At 43.9% G+C, this 15,458-nt stretch overlaps 1 protein-coding gene across 1 annotated transcript in view; it reads left to right on the top strand.

Annotated features, from left to right (window-relative positions):
• Positions 1-15,458, top strand: part of LOC135555438 (ubiquitin carboxyl-terminal hydrolase 43-like) — a 104,500-nt gene that overhangs the window by 24,919 nt on the left and 64,123 nt on the right. Inside the window, exon 2 of the mRNA XM_064987849.1 lies at positions 1,533-1,682. Within this exon, the coding sequence (XP_064843921.1) occupies positions 1,533-1,682 (150 nt within the window). The remainder of the gene's footprint in view (positions 1-1,532; positions 1,683-15,458) is intronic.

Genomic DNA, 15,458 nt, shown 5'->3' with positions numbered 1-15,458 from the left:
GTCGAAGGCGGAGCAGTTGCCATACCGGGCGATGATGCAACCAGCCAGGATGCGCTCGATGGTACAGCTGTATGGATCTGAGGACCCATGCCAAATATTTTCAGTTTCCAGACTGGGAATAGGCATTGTTGTGCCCTCTTCACGACTGTCTTGGTGTGTTGGGACCATGATAGTTTTTTGGTAATGTGGACATCAAGAAACTTGAAGCTCTCGACCTGCTCCACTACAGCCCAATCGATGTGAATGGGGGAGTGCTCAATCCTCCTTTTCCTGTAGTCCACAATTATCTCCTTTGTCCTGATCACGTTGAGGGAGAGGTTGTTGTCTTGGCACCACACGGCCAGGTCTCTGACCTCCCTACAGGCTGTCTCATCGTTGTCGGTGATCAGGCCTACCACCGTTGTGATGATGGTGTTGTAGTCGTGCTTGAATGCGCAGTCATGGATGAACAGGGAGTACAGGAGGGGACTAAGCACGCAACCTTGAGGGGCCCCCGTATTGAATATCAGCATGGCAGATATGTTGTTGCCTACCTTACCACCTGGGGGCGGCCCGTCAGGAAGTCCAGGATCCAGTTGCAGAGGGAGGTGTTTAGTCTCAGGGTCCTTAGCTTAGTGATGAGCTCTGTGGGCACTATGGTGTGAAGGCATGAACAAAATGCATCAGTGAGTCGTATTTTCCTTAAAAATGTATACCTACCTATAAGCCTATACCTACCTGGCAGAATGATATCATGATTATTTGCATCAATCCAGTGGCGATTTGTTTAGCAAACTCTGCAATCACATGAGTGTTCCAGAAACACAGCTAACCAAACAGTGTTGGTGTGCAATAAATTAAAGGAGGTCTACACCCAAAAGTGTAAATGTAATATATTTTTCCCAGACCTCAAAAGTGGTCTCATGATGTGGTTTAAGCATTGGTGTGGACCTAAAACATAAAATGTTGTTTTTCTATCAACAAAAAATATATTTTGAGAGTAAAAACGTGAAAAAACTGGGGAAGAACAGAAACCTGGAAAAACCAAACTGAGAAAACAGAATTTGAGAAAAAAACAAATAGAATTTGGCAAAACATGTAATTGATTATATAGGGTCCTACACACCTCAGTTGGCCAGTTAATATTGCAATGTTTGTTTCATGTTTCTATGGAAGCAGGAATGGCAGTAAACAAACCAATAGCTTTTGGTAATGCAATTTGGATATTCCCGTCACATCTCAAATCCTAACAAGCTGTCAGATTTGGATCTGAATTATCCCACTGCTGTTTTAGTTTTCCACTCTTATGCAAAATGTCCGGATTATCCGGACAGCAGAAGGTTATTCATGCATTTAGGCAAGTCTTTACTTTAAAAGCACACTGTGTGGTTATAGTACATTCATCTTGAATTACATCAATGTAACCATTTTAAAACAACAGTCAGCTAATCTGTTTTCTCTGTCCATTGAAGACGCACTAATTCACCAATGTTTACAATACAGTTTTACATGGACTCCTTCATTGACCATGTGACTCTCCTTTCCCTCTCTAGAGTATAGTATCCAAGTATGGATCCCAATTCCGAGGAAACTCACAACATGACGCCCTGGAGTTCCTGCTTTGGCTTCTGGACCGAGTTCACGAAGATGTCAACTTGTCCTTCTGCAGCAACAACAACAAGAAGACCAAAGCCCCAGGGAAGGTAAGAGTGCCTTCTCCATCCCACTGTCACACAGTCACATTGAACTGTACTGAACTCAAAGTGTAGGCTTGAGCTACAAGTCTCAACAGTGCCTTGCACTCCCCACTCACAAGAGCAAGAACTACTGTCTGTAATATCTATTGCTATACAGAAAATTATATTTTCATTTACTTACAGAACCTTGGTTTCACAAAAGAATGTTGGTTTCTCCAGGCATTTGCAACAGCATCTTTATGTTCTTTGCAGCTCTAAGTTTGTACAATTTAAATTCAGCTCTCAATTATTGATGTACTTATCTACCCTTGGATCTATACTAAATGTGCTAACACAGCATTAATCGACTTTAATTTATGTACTCTGTGATTCTGAAAAATTCTGAACAGATGTGAGAGGAAGAGCAGCATTGCATAGAAGTGACATATTTCCTTCTCTCCTGTGCTCTAAATGGCATATGAATCAACAGATAATTCTGATAACCCTGTGTGAGGGATAAAGCTCCCTCTATACCTTGTATTGCCTACCCCCTTTGGTGAAATTGTTCATGTACCTGTTTGGAAACAATTGCCTCTCTGACAAACTTATTTCTTGAGTTTGTGGGGAGGAACAGCTTAGAGCTGTTGTGATGGCTTTCCATAGTTCTGTCTGTCTGTGAATATGCCCTGTGTGCTGCAGCCGTCTAGCTGATGCCACAAGTGAAACTGCTGCTTTCACAGGAGACCTGCAACTTTGTTCTATAATGTCTTCTGTGCAGCCTGAGGAGTAGAATAAAAGCTGTAATTTGCTGTTTGATACTTTCTCTGTGCATGGCTCCTCCTGAAGGTATGCCTGTGGGCACAGTGGAGCCTGACACCCCCTGGATAGGCCTTTGATCGGTTCCACTGTGCCCATTAGCAGGGAGTTTCATGCATTATTAAAAAAATATTTCTGCTTTTGAAATACACCCCCTCTTTAGCAGTGCTATCAGGGTGATAACCAATGGAATGATTCATACCAAGTGCTAAATTCACGGTTGGTGAGTCATCACAAATAAATCTAAATGATATCAGTGTCCCTTCTCCCACAGACCTTACTCCACTGATTTATTCTGTTGTATCATCACTATTCTGGTGGAGGGGAATTTCACAGAACAATACATCACTGTATTTGGGATTCAACATGTCTTTATCAAATTGGTATGCGAACACACGGAAAACAATCTGTTACACTTTTTTGCGTGTTAAGTAACCGAAGTGAGATGCATGGTTTGAGGGAGGGTAAATGGTGTTCCGGACCAGTACAGCTTGGCTACTGTTTAGGCCTGCTGGCTCTTGTTTTGGATAAAACACAGCTTGGCCTTTGTTGCATCAATTGAATTTGACACTCTGCATACTTGAATTAATAGATGTAAGAGGTGGTCTCAAGCCGTGGTCTGTTGAAGTGAATCCCACTGACACTAACCATGTAGGGACCTACTGAACCAAAGGCTGTGGTTAAGACTAGAAACTAGACTGTGTGTAGGCTAAGACAGAGGTTCAGAGATTCAGTTGCCAGTGTGAACTCAGCTTTGTAGTCTTGTATGTAAGATTCCTCAAAGTGTGATTTTCTTACTTGATCTATCTTCTAACAGGTTAGCAGGTTAGTGTGTTTGCATATGGGTTGGTGTGTTCTTGTGTTTATGGGTGTATGCATGTGTATAGGCTAAGTGATGCTCTGTGAGTTGTGTGTGTGTGACAGTGAGTGTTTGTATGGGCCTCAGTTCATTGAGACATTCAATTTAGTTGTTTGCTGTGAGCAATGAGCATATACCTCTACCACCCCCCTCTCTCTTTCTCTCTCTCTATATTTCTGTTGACACCCCCCTCTTTGTTTATCTGGCCATATACAGTACTATGCAGTGTCTATCCAATACTTGAACAAAGCTTCAATCTGTGTCTGAGATGAGTTGCCCTTCAGTGCATGGCCAGAGGGCACAGGAGGTGATCTGATTTTGACAGTGTGCCGGACAGTGTGAGGGACAAAAACCTGCTGTTTTTGACAGTGTGCCGGACAGTGTGAGGGACAAAAAGCTGCTGTTTTTGACAGTGTGCCGGACAGTGTGAGGGACAAAAACCTGCTGTTTTTGACAGTGTGCCACTCCGCTTCATCATTGCTTTTACACATGCTTACTTTAGTTTAGGCAAAGACAAACTGGTAATATCAATTTGGTTAGGCTATCTTCCCACACCACACCTCCAATGGTTCACCTTTCTGTGTGAAGGAGACCCATTTGAACTTTTGAACTTGTTATTGTGTTCTCTGTCTGAGGGACTTCCTCCCAGCTATATGGCCCATTAAGCCCAGCTTCCATTGGCACTTTGAAGTCAACCCAGGTTGGGCTGGTCTTGGTCAGCTAGCTCAAATTGCATTTCCACTGCCTCCAGAAATGAGAAATGATGTCATGTTGCTAGATAGTCAGTATGTGGCTGCAGATGGCTTCGCTGATATTGCTAGCTAGCTATCTAGCAAGACGTTGAATAATTGAATTCACCCTCACCATGCTGAAACTAACGTTACCCCATACTCCTGCCAGTGCCAGTCAGACTCAGAGTTTCTCTGTCCAGTGTTTGTGTTCTTTTGCCATATTTATATTGGCCAATCTGAGATATGGCTTTTTCTTTGCAACCCTGCCTAGAAGACCAGCATCCCGGAGTCACCTCTTCACTATTGACGTTGAGACTGGTGTTTTGCGGATACTATTTAATGAAGCTGCCAGTTGAGGACTTGTGAATGTACTTGTCCTATTGCTCATTTGTGCACTCTTTCTATTCTGGTTAAAGCCAGTTTGCACTGTTCTGTGAAGGGAGTAGTACACAGTGTTCAGATCTTCAGTTTTTTGGCAATGTCTCGCATGGAATAGCCTTCTTTTCTCAGAACAAGAATAGACTGACGAGTTTCAGAAAAAAAGTTATTTGTTTCTGGCCATTTTGAGCCTGTAATCAAACCCACAAAAGCTGATGCCTAAGAAACTCTTTACAGTTGTACAAACCTATGATAGAGTTGTAATAATACAGTGTTTTTATTGTTATTAACTAATTCTAGAGATTTTATAAAGTATTGGATTTCAAGTAAAAAACATGTTGCATTTGGAGACATATTTCAAATATTTTTTTTCGTTACCAGAGAGAATGAAGAAATTAACGGCTAATTCAGTAGTTTTGTTCTCATTTGAATAATAACATATTTCATTGTAAATACCTGGGTCTTGTCATGGCTTCATCATGTATGCATTCTGCTCTGGCTGTTGAGTAAAGACAACCCCTTCCAGAGGCCCATCGCTTGTCTCTGTGTTGGCTTTATACTGACAGGAATAGGAATCATGCTTCATATTGACCTCAATTAGATCTGTGGAAGTCATTATTAACCTGCCCTGGAAATCACATTAGCATGTCCTCATTAATGACAAAGCTATTAATAATGATAGTCTGCTGAGTCATTTAGCCTGAAATACATGACTGACTAATTGATGGACAGACATCACCTCTCATGCAGCTGCATCTCAATTTGTGATAAGCTAATGCTTCATGTTCTCTAATGATATGGGGCGGCAGGGTAGCCTAGTGATTAGAGAGTTGGCCTAGTAACCGGAAGGTTGCAAGTTCAAATCCCCGAGCTGACAAGGTACAAATCAAGGTAAGAATCTGTTCTGCCCCTGAACAGGCAGTTAACCCACTGTTCCTAGGCTGTCATTGAAAATAATAATTTGTTCTTAATTGACCTGTTAAATAAAGGTAATATTGAAAACTTGTTTTGAGGTAGAAAAACCCTCCTGCAATCTTGTAATTATGTTTTCAAAAGAATACTGTCTAACAGAATAAACTATATCAATAAATGACATGCACACACAGACCACACAGTCTAGCACTGTGTGGTCTGTCCAGAGCAGAACATCTCTTATGACAGTCATCTCTTATGTTTAGCCAGAACCTCTCCCAGCCGCCTATGAATGGACTGAGCACCGGCGTTGTCATGGATTTCATTTTCTTATCAGTATGGAAACATGTGGCCTGATAGACTAGAGCCAAGGAAATAACTCTTCCCTTTAGGGCTCATACAGTACTCACTCTTCCCTTTATCTGCACTGCTACCTACTTTAAAGGTCTGCTACTTTTACTCTTCCTGCTATTCTCACTGTGTCCCCCCTTCTCCTCAAAGTCTGCTACTTACCGTACTCACTCTTCCCTTTATTGGTCTTTTTACTGCTATTCTCACTGTGTCCCCCCTTCTCTCCTCAAAGTCTGCTTTTTACTGCTATTTACTGTGTCCCCCTTCTCCTCCTGCTACTTACCGTACTCACTCTTCCCTTTATTGGTCTTTTTACTGCTATTCTCACTGTGTCCCCCCCTTCTCCTCAAAGTCTGCTACTTACCGTACTCACTCTTCCCTTTATTGGTCTTTTTACTGCTATTCTCACTGTGTCCCCCCTTCTTTTTACTCTTCCCTTTATTGGTCTTTTTACTGCTATTCTCACTGTGTCCCCCCTTCTCCTCAAAGTCTGCTACTTACCGTACTCACTCTTCCCTTTATTCTCACTGTGTCCCCCCCTTCTCCTCAAAGTCTGCTACTTACCGTACTCACTCTTCCCTTTATTGGTCTTTTTACTGCTATTCTCACTGTGTCCCCCCCTTCTCCTCAAAGTCTGCTACTTACCATACTCACTCTTCCCTTTATTGGTCTTTTTACTGCTATTCTCACTGTGTCCCCCCCTTCTCCTCAAAGTCTGCTACTTACCGTACTCACTCTTCCCTTTATTGGTCTTTTTACTGCTATTCTCACTGTGTCCCCCTTCTCCTCAAAGTCTGTACCGTACTCACTCTTCCCTTTATTGGTCTTTTTACTGCTATTCTCACTGTGTCCCCCTTCTCCTCAAAGTCTGCTACACACTCACTCTTCCCTTTATTGGTCTTTTTACTGCTATTCTCACTGTGTCCCCCCTTCTCCTCAAAGTACTCACTCTTCCCTTTATTGGTCTTTTTACTGCTATTCTCACTGTGTCCCCCACTCCTCAAAGTCTGCTACTTACTCACTCTTCCCTTTATTGGAGAAGGCTTTTAATTGCTCTCTCAGGTGACTGACTATTCCATGAAGAGTACTCACTCTTCCCTTTAGGTCTTCTTATTTTAGCACTGCTCAGACATCTATCACATCTAACTGTGTTTATCCTTCTCACATCACAAAAAGTCAAACCCTTTATTGGTCTTTTTACGTCTGGGAGAAGGGTCTTGAAAGAGGGAGTTCAGAGGAGTTTAAGGGTTTGTTGTGTACTCACTCTTCCCTTTGTGTTTGTTGCTGTGCTGTGGCAGGCTGCAGCTCTGCCACCCTACTTTATTGGTCTTTTTACTGCTATTGCCGTGCCAGTGGACTGTAACTGTGCCCGGGTCACAGGGAGGATGGAGTACTCACTCTTCCCTTTATTGGAGTACTGGCAACTGGTTTATAAGTCCTCTCATGTCACCACCGAGCCCAGGGAGCCACCCACAAAGGAGCTCTGCAGGTGACTGACTCCATGAAGGGGCTGAATTAATTGTTTTTCAGTCAAACCCTTGTTGACGTCTGGGAGAAGGGTCTTGAAAGAGGGAGTTCAGTTACCATGCAGCTCTGCCACCCTACTGGCATTGCCGTGCCAGTGGGAGACCCAAGTTTATAAGTCCTCTCATGTCACCAACAGTGTAACCCAGGGGCTGAATTAATTGTTTTTCAGCACCGTTCAGTTACCATAAGCAGCACAGGAGACCCCTGAGCTTCCAAGCTCAAGTCAGTGGATCCCAAACATTCATTCTGGCCCCCCTTCCATCATTGGGGAACATGTCTCGCCTTCCCTCTATGTACACAAGTACTGTCCATGACACAAACTTTTCACCCCCCCCTCTTGTTGGCAGAGAGAACATGTTGCAGTTTTAAAGCTCATTTCCTGTATTTCTACACGTTTTGCCATGTCTTATGTGTGTTCATGTTATATCTGAGTGACTCAAACATTACAACAAATTCAACAGGCTAAAAAGCCTAGCTAAAAAACAGCTCTCTAAGGTCTGCAATGACTGACATGACAAGAGGAAAACTGCTGATACACTATGCACTACACACAATTTTGAAATTGCACCATATGCATTCTACTGTTACTATTATCAAGAGTAAGTTGAAAGCTCGACTGAGTTCCTTAAAAAGAACACACACACACACACACACACACACACACGGAACTGGCATTCAGTTTATTTAAAAAACAACAATGTTTTACCCCTTTTTCATGGTATCCAATTGTTGTAGTAGCTACTATCTTGTCTCATCGCTACAACTCCCATACGGGCTCGGGAGAGACAAAGGTTGAAAGTCATGCGTCCTCCAATACACAACCCAACCAGCTGCACTGCTTCTTAACACAGCACACATCCAACCTGGAAGCCAGCCGCACCAAACACCGTGTACCTGGCAACCTTGGTTAGCACGCACTGCGCCCATCCCGCCACAGGAGTCGCTGGTGCACAATGAGACAAGGACATCCCTACCAACCAAGCCCTCCCTAACCCGGACGACGCTAGGCCAATTGTGCGTCGCCCCACAGACCTCACAGCCGGTTACGACAGAGTCTGGGCGCGAACCCAGAGTCTCTGATGGCACAGCTGGCGCTGCAGTACAGCACCCTTAACCACTGCGCCACCCGGGAGGCTGGCATTCAGTTTGTTGACCGTTTATCACTTAGGAAACAGTGCTGGTGTGAAGCTCTCTCTCTGTATCATGAATGCGGCCCTTTGTAAGCCGGTGGAAGAAAGAGACGCTTGTTGAGCACTGCTAGTGAAGCGAGGGAGAGGTGAGACAGGGTTGTGTTGGGCTCTGTACAACAGTGCGGCTGTGGGTGGGGAAGCCTTAACGGGTAGTGACAGACTGACAGATAAGCAAACCTCCATTCAAGGACAGCAATGTTGCAGAGTCAGTACAGTACAGCAACTGTTGTCATGTTTGATGATATTTCAATTATTTGTATCTGATTTACACATGTGTTTACTTGTCCAGAACAAGGAGCAGATTGGGTACAGTAAGGACTTTTGCTCTCAGTGAACCCTCAGCCCTCCTACAGAGATGGAACATGAATAAGGGACTGTGATTGTAATGCAGTCAGTGCTGTCACAGCAAACACACAGGCAGTAAAACAAGCTTTTGTGAGATTTGAGCTGGTCCGAGCTATTCACTTTAGGGAATGGGATATTCACCAGAGGGTATTGGGAATCTACTGTCTCTGTGCCCATAGAGAAGCACAGGGGAGGTGTGTGAGTAGATAAAAGAGGAACAGTGTTCATGGTTCAATCTTGGGTCAAAGAGGATTATCAGTGGTACTCATGATGCTAGCCAGGAAAAGAGATAGCACTGAAGGCGAGCTACCAGAGACACTCAACAACAGAAGGTCACTACACAGGACATTCCCATGCAGGGTCAAATGACTCATGTTCTGCACTGGTTCTTCAGTCATGCTGAGCACGATCATCACAACGATCAGTATCAAGGTCACCAAGGTCAGAAACACTATCCTCAGAACCTTTTAAGGCATCATCCTCTCTTCTCTTCCCTGTCTCCTCATAACGATTTGCTGTGATTTACAGAGAGTGCACTAACTAAGCCAACCACCAATACCTGACTACAACAACATCACTTACAGTAGCACCGACCGTCACAACGTGCCATGTGTGGTTGCTGTTTTCCAGTCAGAGAGGGCAGGGTGCAGGCCTATTGTGCCTGTGAGTGTTTCTTCTCCCCAACTTTGATTTTGTCTGCTCTGAATGGCTTCCTGTGACTCGGAGCCACCCATCTGGAAAAGCAGCTTGGAAGAAAGGGTCCCAATGTGACCGCTCTGTGCTTGTGTGAGATTGTGTGCATGTGTGTGTGAATTATTGTTGACTTCTCGTGGAGGTTTAATTTGAGAGCGTCCCTCCCTTTGCCAGCACTGTTCTTGAAAAATGACCTTTTTTAATTTATCTGCAGTCTGCCGGGGTTGCTTTCACTGGCACAGACACAATTAAGCTGCCTCAGACACCCCAATGTATCACTCAAGGTTTAAGGAGCGGTTAAGGACATTTCTATATACTGCACTGCACTGTCGTTGAGCCACCACCTCTGTGTGGAATGCCTTCTCCAAGTCTACCTGTAAAAGGGCTCATAATTATACAGGCTCGTTGGCAGCAGATTTTCATGACCGTTTGACTTCATTTCACTTTATTTGGATGTCTTTGATAAGTTCTTTTGAATGGGGTAACATGTTTTGTAAACCTATGATAACACCTTATACACTCACTGTAAACATTCTTTACAGTTCATGGCTCTTGATAGACATACTGTACATGTTTCTGTAAGTATATTACAAAGGCATTACACAGAGGTGGTCTATATAAATAGTTACTAGCCTTTCTTGACTTTTGCTCCTGTCATTACATCCCCATCTGTGGGTGTTGTCTCCTGCCTGTCACCACAGTGTGTGAGCAGCACAGTAATAAACCCCATCAGCTCAGGAGACCCACCTCCCTGTCTTTATATGAATTCATTTCCTCCTCTGCCTCCTAAAAGCCAATCGGCTTATGAGACATTAATGATTAATTTCACAAAGTCATATTCATCCACCCAAAAATGTGTTATGAGCATTTTTCTTGAATAGTACCTCTAAGTATTTTCTTGGCTCGCAAAGGTACTTCCAAAAAGTGCTGTGTTTCCTCCCTCTTTTTGTTCCAGACTTGATGCTATTTCCATATAAAACAAGCAGCGGAGCGGCAGGGCAGATCCACTCAGCATTGGTGGAGGATGATTCTCTCCACTGGGCTGTAATATTTTACTGTCATTATACTTTTTACTGTGGAGGTCCAGCGAGTCTGCTCTATAGAATGATATCTAATGTAGGTTACCAATGACTGTAGCATTGTGGAGACTATGTAAGAGAATGTTACAGGATGCCAATAATTGTGCTCCACCAGTGGGTTTTTACCATGATTGAAAATCTGTCAAATGCTCTCAGAGAGTAGCCCACTAGGTATGACTGACATGAGGTCAGAGAGACCCGGACTGAGTCACATCATCATCCCCTGCTGACCTCTAGCTACTACCTGGCTATTATTTCCACTAAAAGGAAAGGAAGTCGACCTCAGTGCAGACCTGCTGGTAGGTGTCTGGAAATCCCTCTCAAATGAGGAAAGTTGGCATGCAAGCCAGGATTTTGGGAAGGAGTTGGTTGGCTAAGGTTGGTTGGCTAGGGTTGGTTGGCTAGGGTCGGTTGGCTAGGGTTGGTTGGCTATGGTTGGTTGGCTAGGGTTGGTTGAGTTGATGCATTACAACTAATCATGTGTTATATCGTCATTCACCTCAAACCACTGTGCCTGAACCCACTCTGCTGATATCTCATATACTATTGTCGGATCATTGTCAGAGGTCTCGCTACCACTTTAGCTACCCTCCTGTCACTAGCTGCATTCTCCAACAGAGGAACTATACAGAGAAGTGTCTGTGCATTGAGGGCTTCTACACTCCTTCTACACTCCTCTCCTCTTATATCATTACCCCCTCCAGGACTATGTCCCTCTGTCTCTCAAACCGCTAATCATTTTATCCTTTCCTTCTTTCTTATGTAAAATAACAACATTCCCTTTCCCAGAGTCCTCTGCTGTCTTTTCTTCTCATTTATGAGACTGTCTCATTCTCAATACCCTTCTGTGGATTTCTGACCTCCAGACTTTGGGATTTAACTAGTAGCCCACCCATCTGACTGGCTTAGTGAAACGGACAATCGAATGGTGTGTCTGGAGCATACAGCTAGAGCAGATTATGATCTGTTGAAGAGCCATAGCCCCTTAATGCTGATTCACTTATATCAAGGATGTCTACATCCTTGGTTATAGCTTCATGGAAGCACTTGAATGTGAGATCTCCATTTTACATTATTATATGTCAGTCTTTCCTGAACATTGAGTTGATATGCTTTTCCATTGATATTGCGTGCTTTCAGTAATACAAGTTGAGGCTTTTGTTCAACTTAAAAAAGAACAACAACAATTGCAAAAAAAAGCTATATGTATGACTCCATAGAAGATTATAGATATAGTACATTGTATGTAGCCAGGTTCCGTACTTCTTTATTAAATAAATATTTTACCCAATTTTATGTTATCCAACTGGTAGTTACGATCTTCTCTCATCGCTGCAACTCCCCTATGGTCTCGGGAGAGGTGAAGGTCATGCATCCTCCGAAACACGACCCTGCCAAAACACACTGATTCTTGACACACTGCTCACTTAACCCGGAAGCCAGCCGCACCAATGTGTCAGAGCAAACACTGTTCAACTGACAACTGAAGTCAGCTTGTAGATGCACAGCCTGCCACAAGGAGTTGCTAGTGCACGATGAGACAAGGACATTCTGTCCGGACAAACTATCCCCTAACCCGGACGATGCTGGGCCTATTCTGCGCCGCCCCATGGGTCTCCCAGTCACAGCCAGCTGTGACATAGCCTGGGATCGAACCTGAGGCTGTAGTGGTGCCGAGGCTGTAGTGGTGTCTCAGCACTGCAATGCAGTGCCTTAGACCGCTACACCACTCGGGAGACCCAGGATCCGCAGTTCTGAGAATGACATATCAAAAGACTCAAGACAAACAATTTAACTTAACTGTCACGAGCATGTGCTTTCAGGGTACTGTAATAATTAATTCTGGATTGTGGTGTACACTTTTTTAACTATAGTAAATAATACAATATTTAATTTGCATATACCCTACCCATTCCCCTCTCCATATCCCAATTTGTGCCACCCATAAGTGAGAAACCTGCATGCAAGTATAGATCATATATTGTTCCTTACAGGTTATAGGAAGGAGCCGAAGCTCTGAACTCTATTCAGACCCTAGTCCTTACTACCTACTGGTTATGGAAAATGTTCTCTTTTAGTATATCTCCAATATGTTTCCTCAAGGAGAAAGCTTCTATGTATCAAAGATAATAAAACAAAAACACTATAGTACATACTACAGTATATTACAGTCCACAAAAACACTACATTAAATACTACAGTATACTACAATCTGTGAAAACACTATATGAATTACTATATTATCTTTTATTACAGTATTTACATGATCTTTTATTACAGTATTTACATTACAGTAAAAATACATGTTTTGTCATACCCGTGGTATACGGTCTGATATACCACAGCTGTCAGCCAATCAGCATTCAGGGCTCGAACCACCCAGTTTATAATATAGTATTCATACCATAGTATACTATAGTATTTTTAAAATTTCTTCATGTGGGCAGCTGTCGTCAGAATCAAACCAGAGATCATGGTACACTATATAGACAGGAGTATGTGGACACCCCTTCAAATTAGTGGATTTGGTTATTTCAGCCACACCTGTTGCTGACAGGTGTATAGAATCGAGCACACAGCCATGCAGGCAGTCTCCATTGACAAACATTGGCAGTAGAATGGCCTTACTGAAGAGATCAGTGACCCACAACGCGGCACCTTAAGGATGCCACCTTTCCAACAAGTCAGTTCGTAAAGGTCCTGCCCTGCTAGAGTTGCCCCGGTCAACTGTAAGTGCTGTTACGGGCGAAGTGGAAGCGTCTAGGAGCAACAACGGCTCAACCGCAAAGTGGTAGGCCACACAAGCTCACAGTACTGGACCGCCGAGTGCTGATGAGCGTAAAATCGTCTATCAAGTTCCAAACTCCCTCTGTCCCCCCACACCAAACGCGATCACGACACACAGGTTAAAATATCAAAACAAACTCTGAACCAATTATATTAATTTGGGGACAGCTAGCTTGCTGTTGCTAGCTAATTTGTCCTGGGATATAAACATTGAGTTGTTATTTTACCTGAAATGCACAAGGTCCTCTACTCCGACAATTAATCTACACATAAAACGGTCAACCGAATCGTTTCTAGTCATCTCTCCTCCTTTCAGGCTTTTTCTTCTTTGGACTTTGGCGATTGGCAACTAACTTTCATAACGTGTATTACCACCACCGACCTCCGTTCATCTTTCAGTCACCCACGTGGATGTAACCAATGAGGAGATGGCATGTGGGTATCTGCTTCTATAAACCAATGAGGAGATGGGAGAGGCAGGACTTGCAGTGCGATCTGCGTCAGAAATAGAATTGACTTCTATTTTAGCCCTTGGCAACGCAGACGCTCTTTGAAGCGTGAGCAGTGTGGGTGCAATAATTGAATAAAGTATGTTTAAATTTATTTTGCAACGCTCGGGCACTTGATGTGAACGGTGTAGTCAGCATGTAAGATCACCATGCGCAATATCAAGCATCGGCTGGAGTGGTGTAAAGCTCGCCACCATTGGACTCAGCAGTGGAAACGCATTCCCTGGAGTGATGAATCACACTTTACGATCTGGCAGTCCTGACGGACAAATCTGGGTTTGGCAAATGCGAGGAGAACGCTACCTGCCCGAATGCATAGTGCCAACTGTACAGCATACAATGACATTCGAGACGATTCTGTGTTTCCAACTTTGTGGCAACAGTTTGGGGAAGGCCCTTTCCTGTTTCAGCATGACAATGACCTCATGCACAAAGCGAGGTACATACAGAAATGGTTTGTCCAGATCGGTATGGAAGAACTTGACTGGCCTGCACAGAGCCCTGACCTCAACTCCATCAAACACCTTTGGGATTAATTGAAATGCAGACTGCGAGCCAGGCCTAACGCCCAACATCAGTGCCCAACTTCACTAATGCGCTCGTGGCTGAATGGAAGCAAGTCCCCCAACAATGTTCCAACATCTAGTGGAAAACCTTCCCAGAAGAGTGGAGGTTGTTATATCAGCAAAGGAAGGACCAACTCCATAATAATGCCCATGATTTTGGAACGAGATGTTCGATGAGCAGGGGTCCACGTAGTTTTGGTCATGTAGTGTATAACCAGTCTTGAGATCCCAGGGGTAATTGTAACTGATACCCTTTGTGAACTCACAGAAGGATACCAAGGCCAGAATTATGCCTCTGGACAAGTCTGCTTTCTAACATACTCCCACTAACCAGACCTGACCAGACACACACATCATCTAGCAGGCCACTACCTACCTACTACACACTGTTCAGCAGAGCATTCCCACTTAGGATGTCCATAACGATGCTCCCACAAAGAGTGATTCCCTATTAGGGGGGCTCTGACAGTAGAGCTGCTATCCCTGTTCACCTTGACTAAAGAAGGTGCTATTTTTAGAGAGGTACGTGGTAGGAGGTTTCTCAGAGGGAGACGTCCATTATTCACTAACGCTGTGCATGACAGCGCTGTGTAGTGCACTGTCTCTTGCTTTCACTGTCTGTGTGTTCAGCACTACTGGAGAGGTTAGAGCTCTGCTGCTACAGCCCCTGTTCTCAATCACTCTCCCCTAGTGCTCTGCTCCTTCCAGAAGAACATGTCCATCTCTGTGTTTCCATGGATGCTTCAATTATTCACTGCAGGCCCATTACTGGGAAACCTCGTCCCCATTTACGCTCCATCCCTGAAAACCCATCAGGACGAGGCAGGTGATCCGCGCAGGATATTTGCCGGAATTCCTCTGCGGTGGAGTGAAAGTGCCCAGGTTCCTGAACACTGGTATGAATCACTATGGGTGACATTTGGGTTAATTATTTAAGACCTCACTAGAGGACAGACCATTCTGTTAATGTGTGTGATTTCAGGCTCTCAGTCAGCACCACAATGAAATAAAGTCCCGTTATCGGTCTTAGTCTTGTCATTACGCTCTATGGAGAGTTGAC

The sequence above is a fragment of the Oncorhynchus masou genome, chromosome 15 (genome assembly GCF_036934945.1).
Source record: "Oncorhynchus masou masou isolate Uvic2021 chromosome 15, UVic_Omas_1.1, whole genome shotgun sequence".
Taxonomy (NCBI): domain Eukaryota; kingdom Metazoa; phylum Chordata; class Actinopteri; order Salmoniformes; family Salmonidae; genus Oncorhynchus; species Oncorhynchus masou.
Note: the sequence above shows the minus strand (reverse complement) of the source record. Positions and strands in the feature narration are given on the sequence as shown.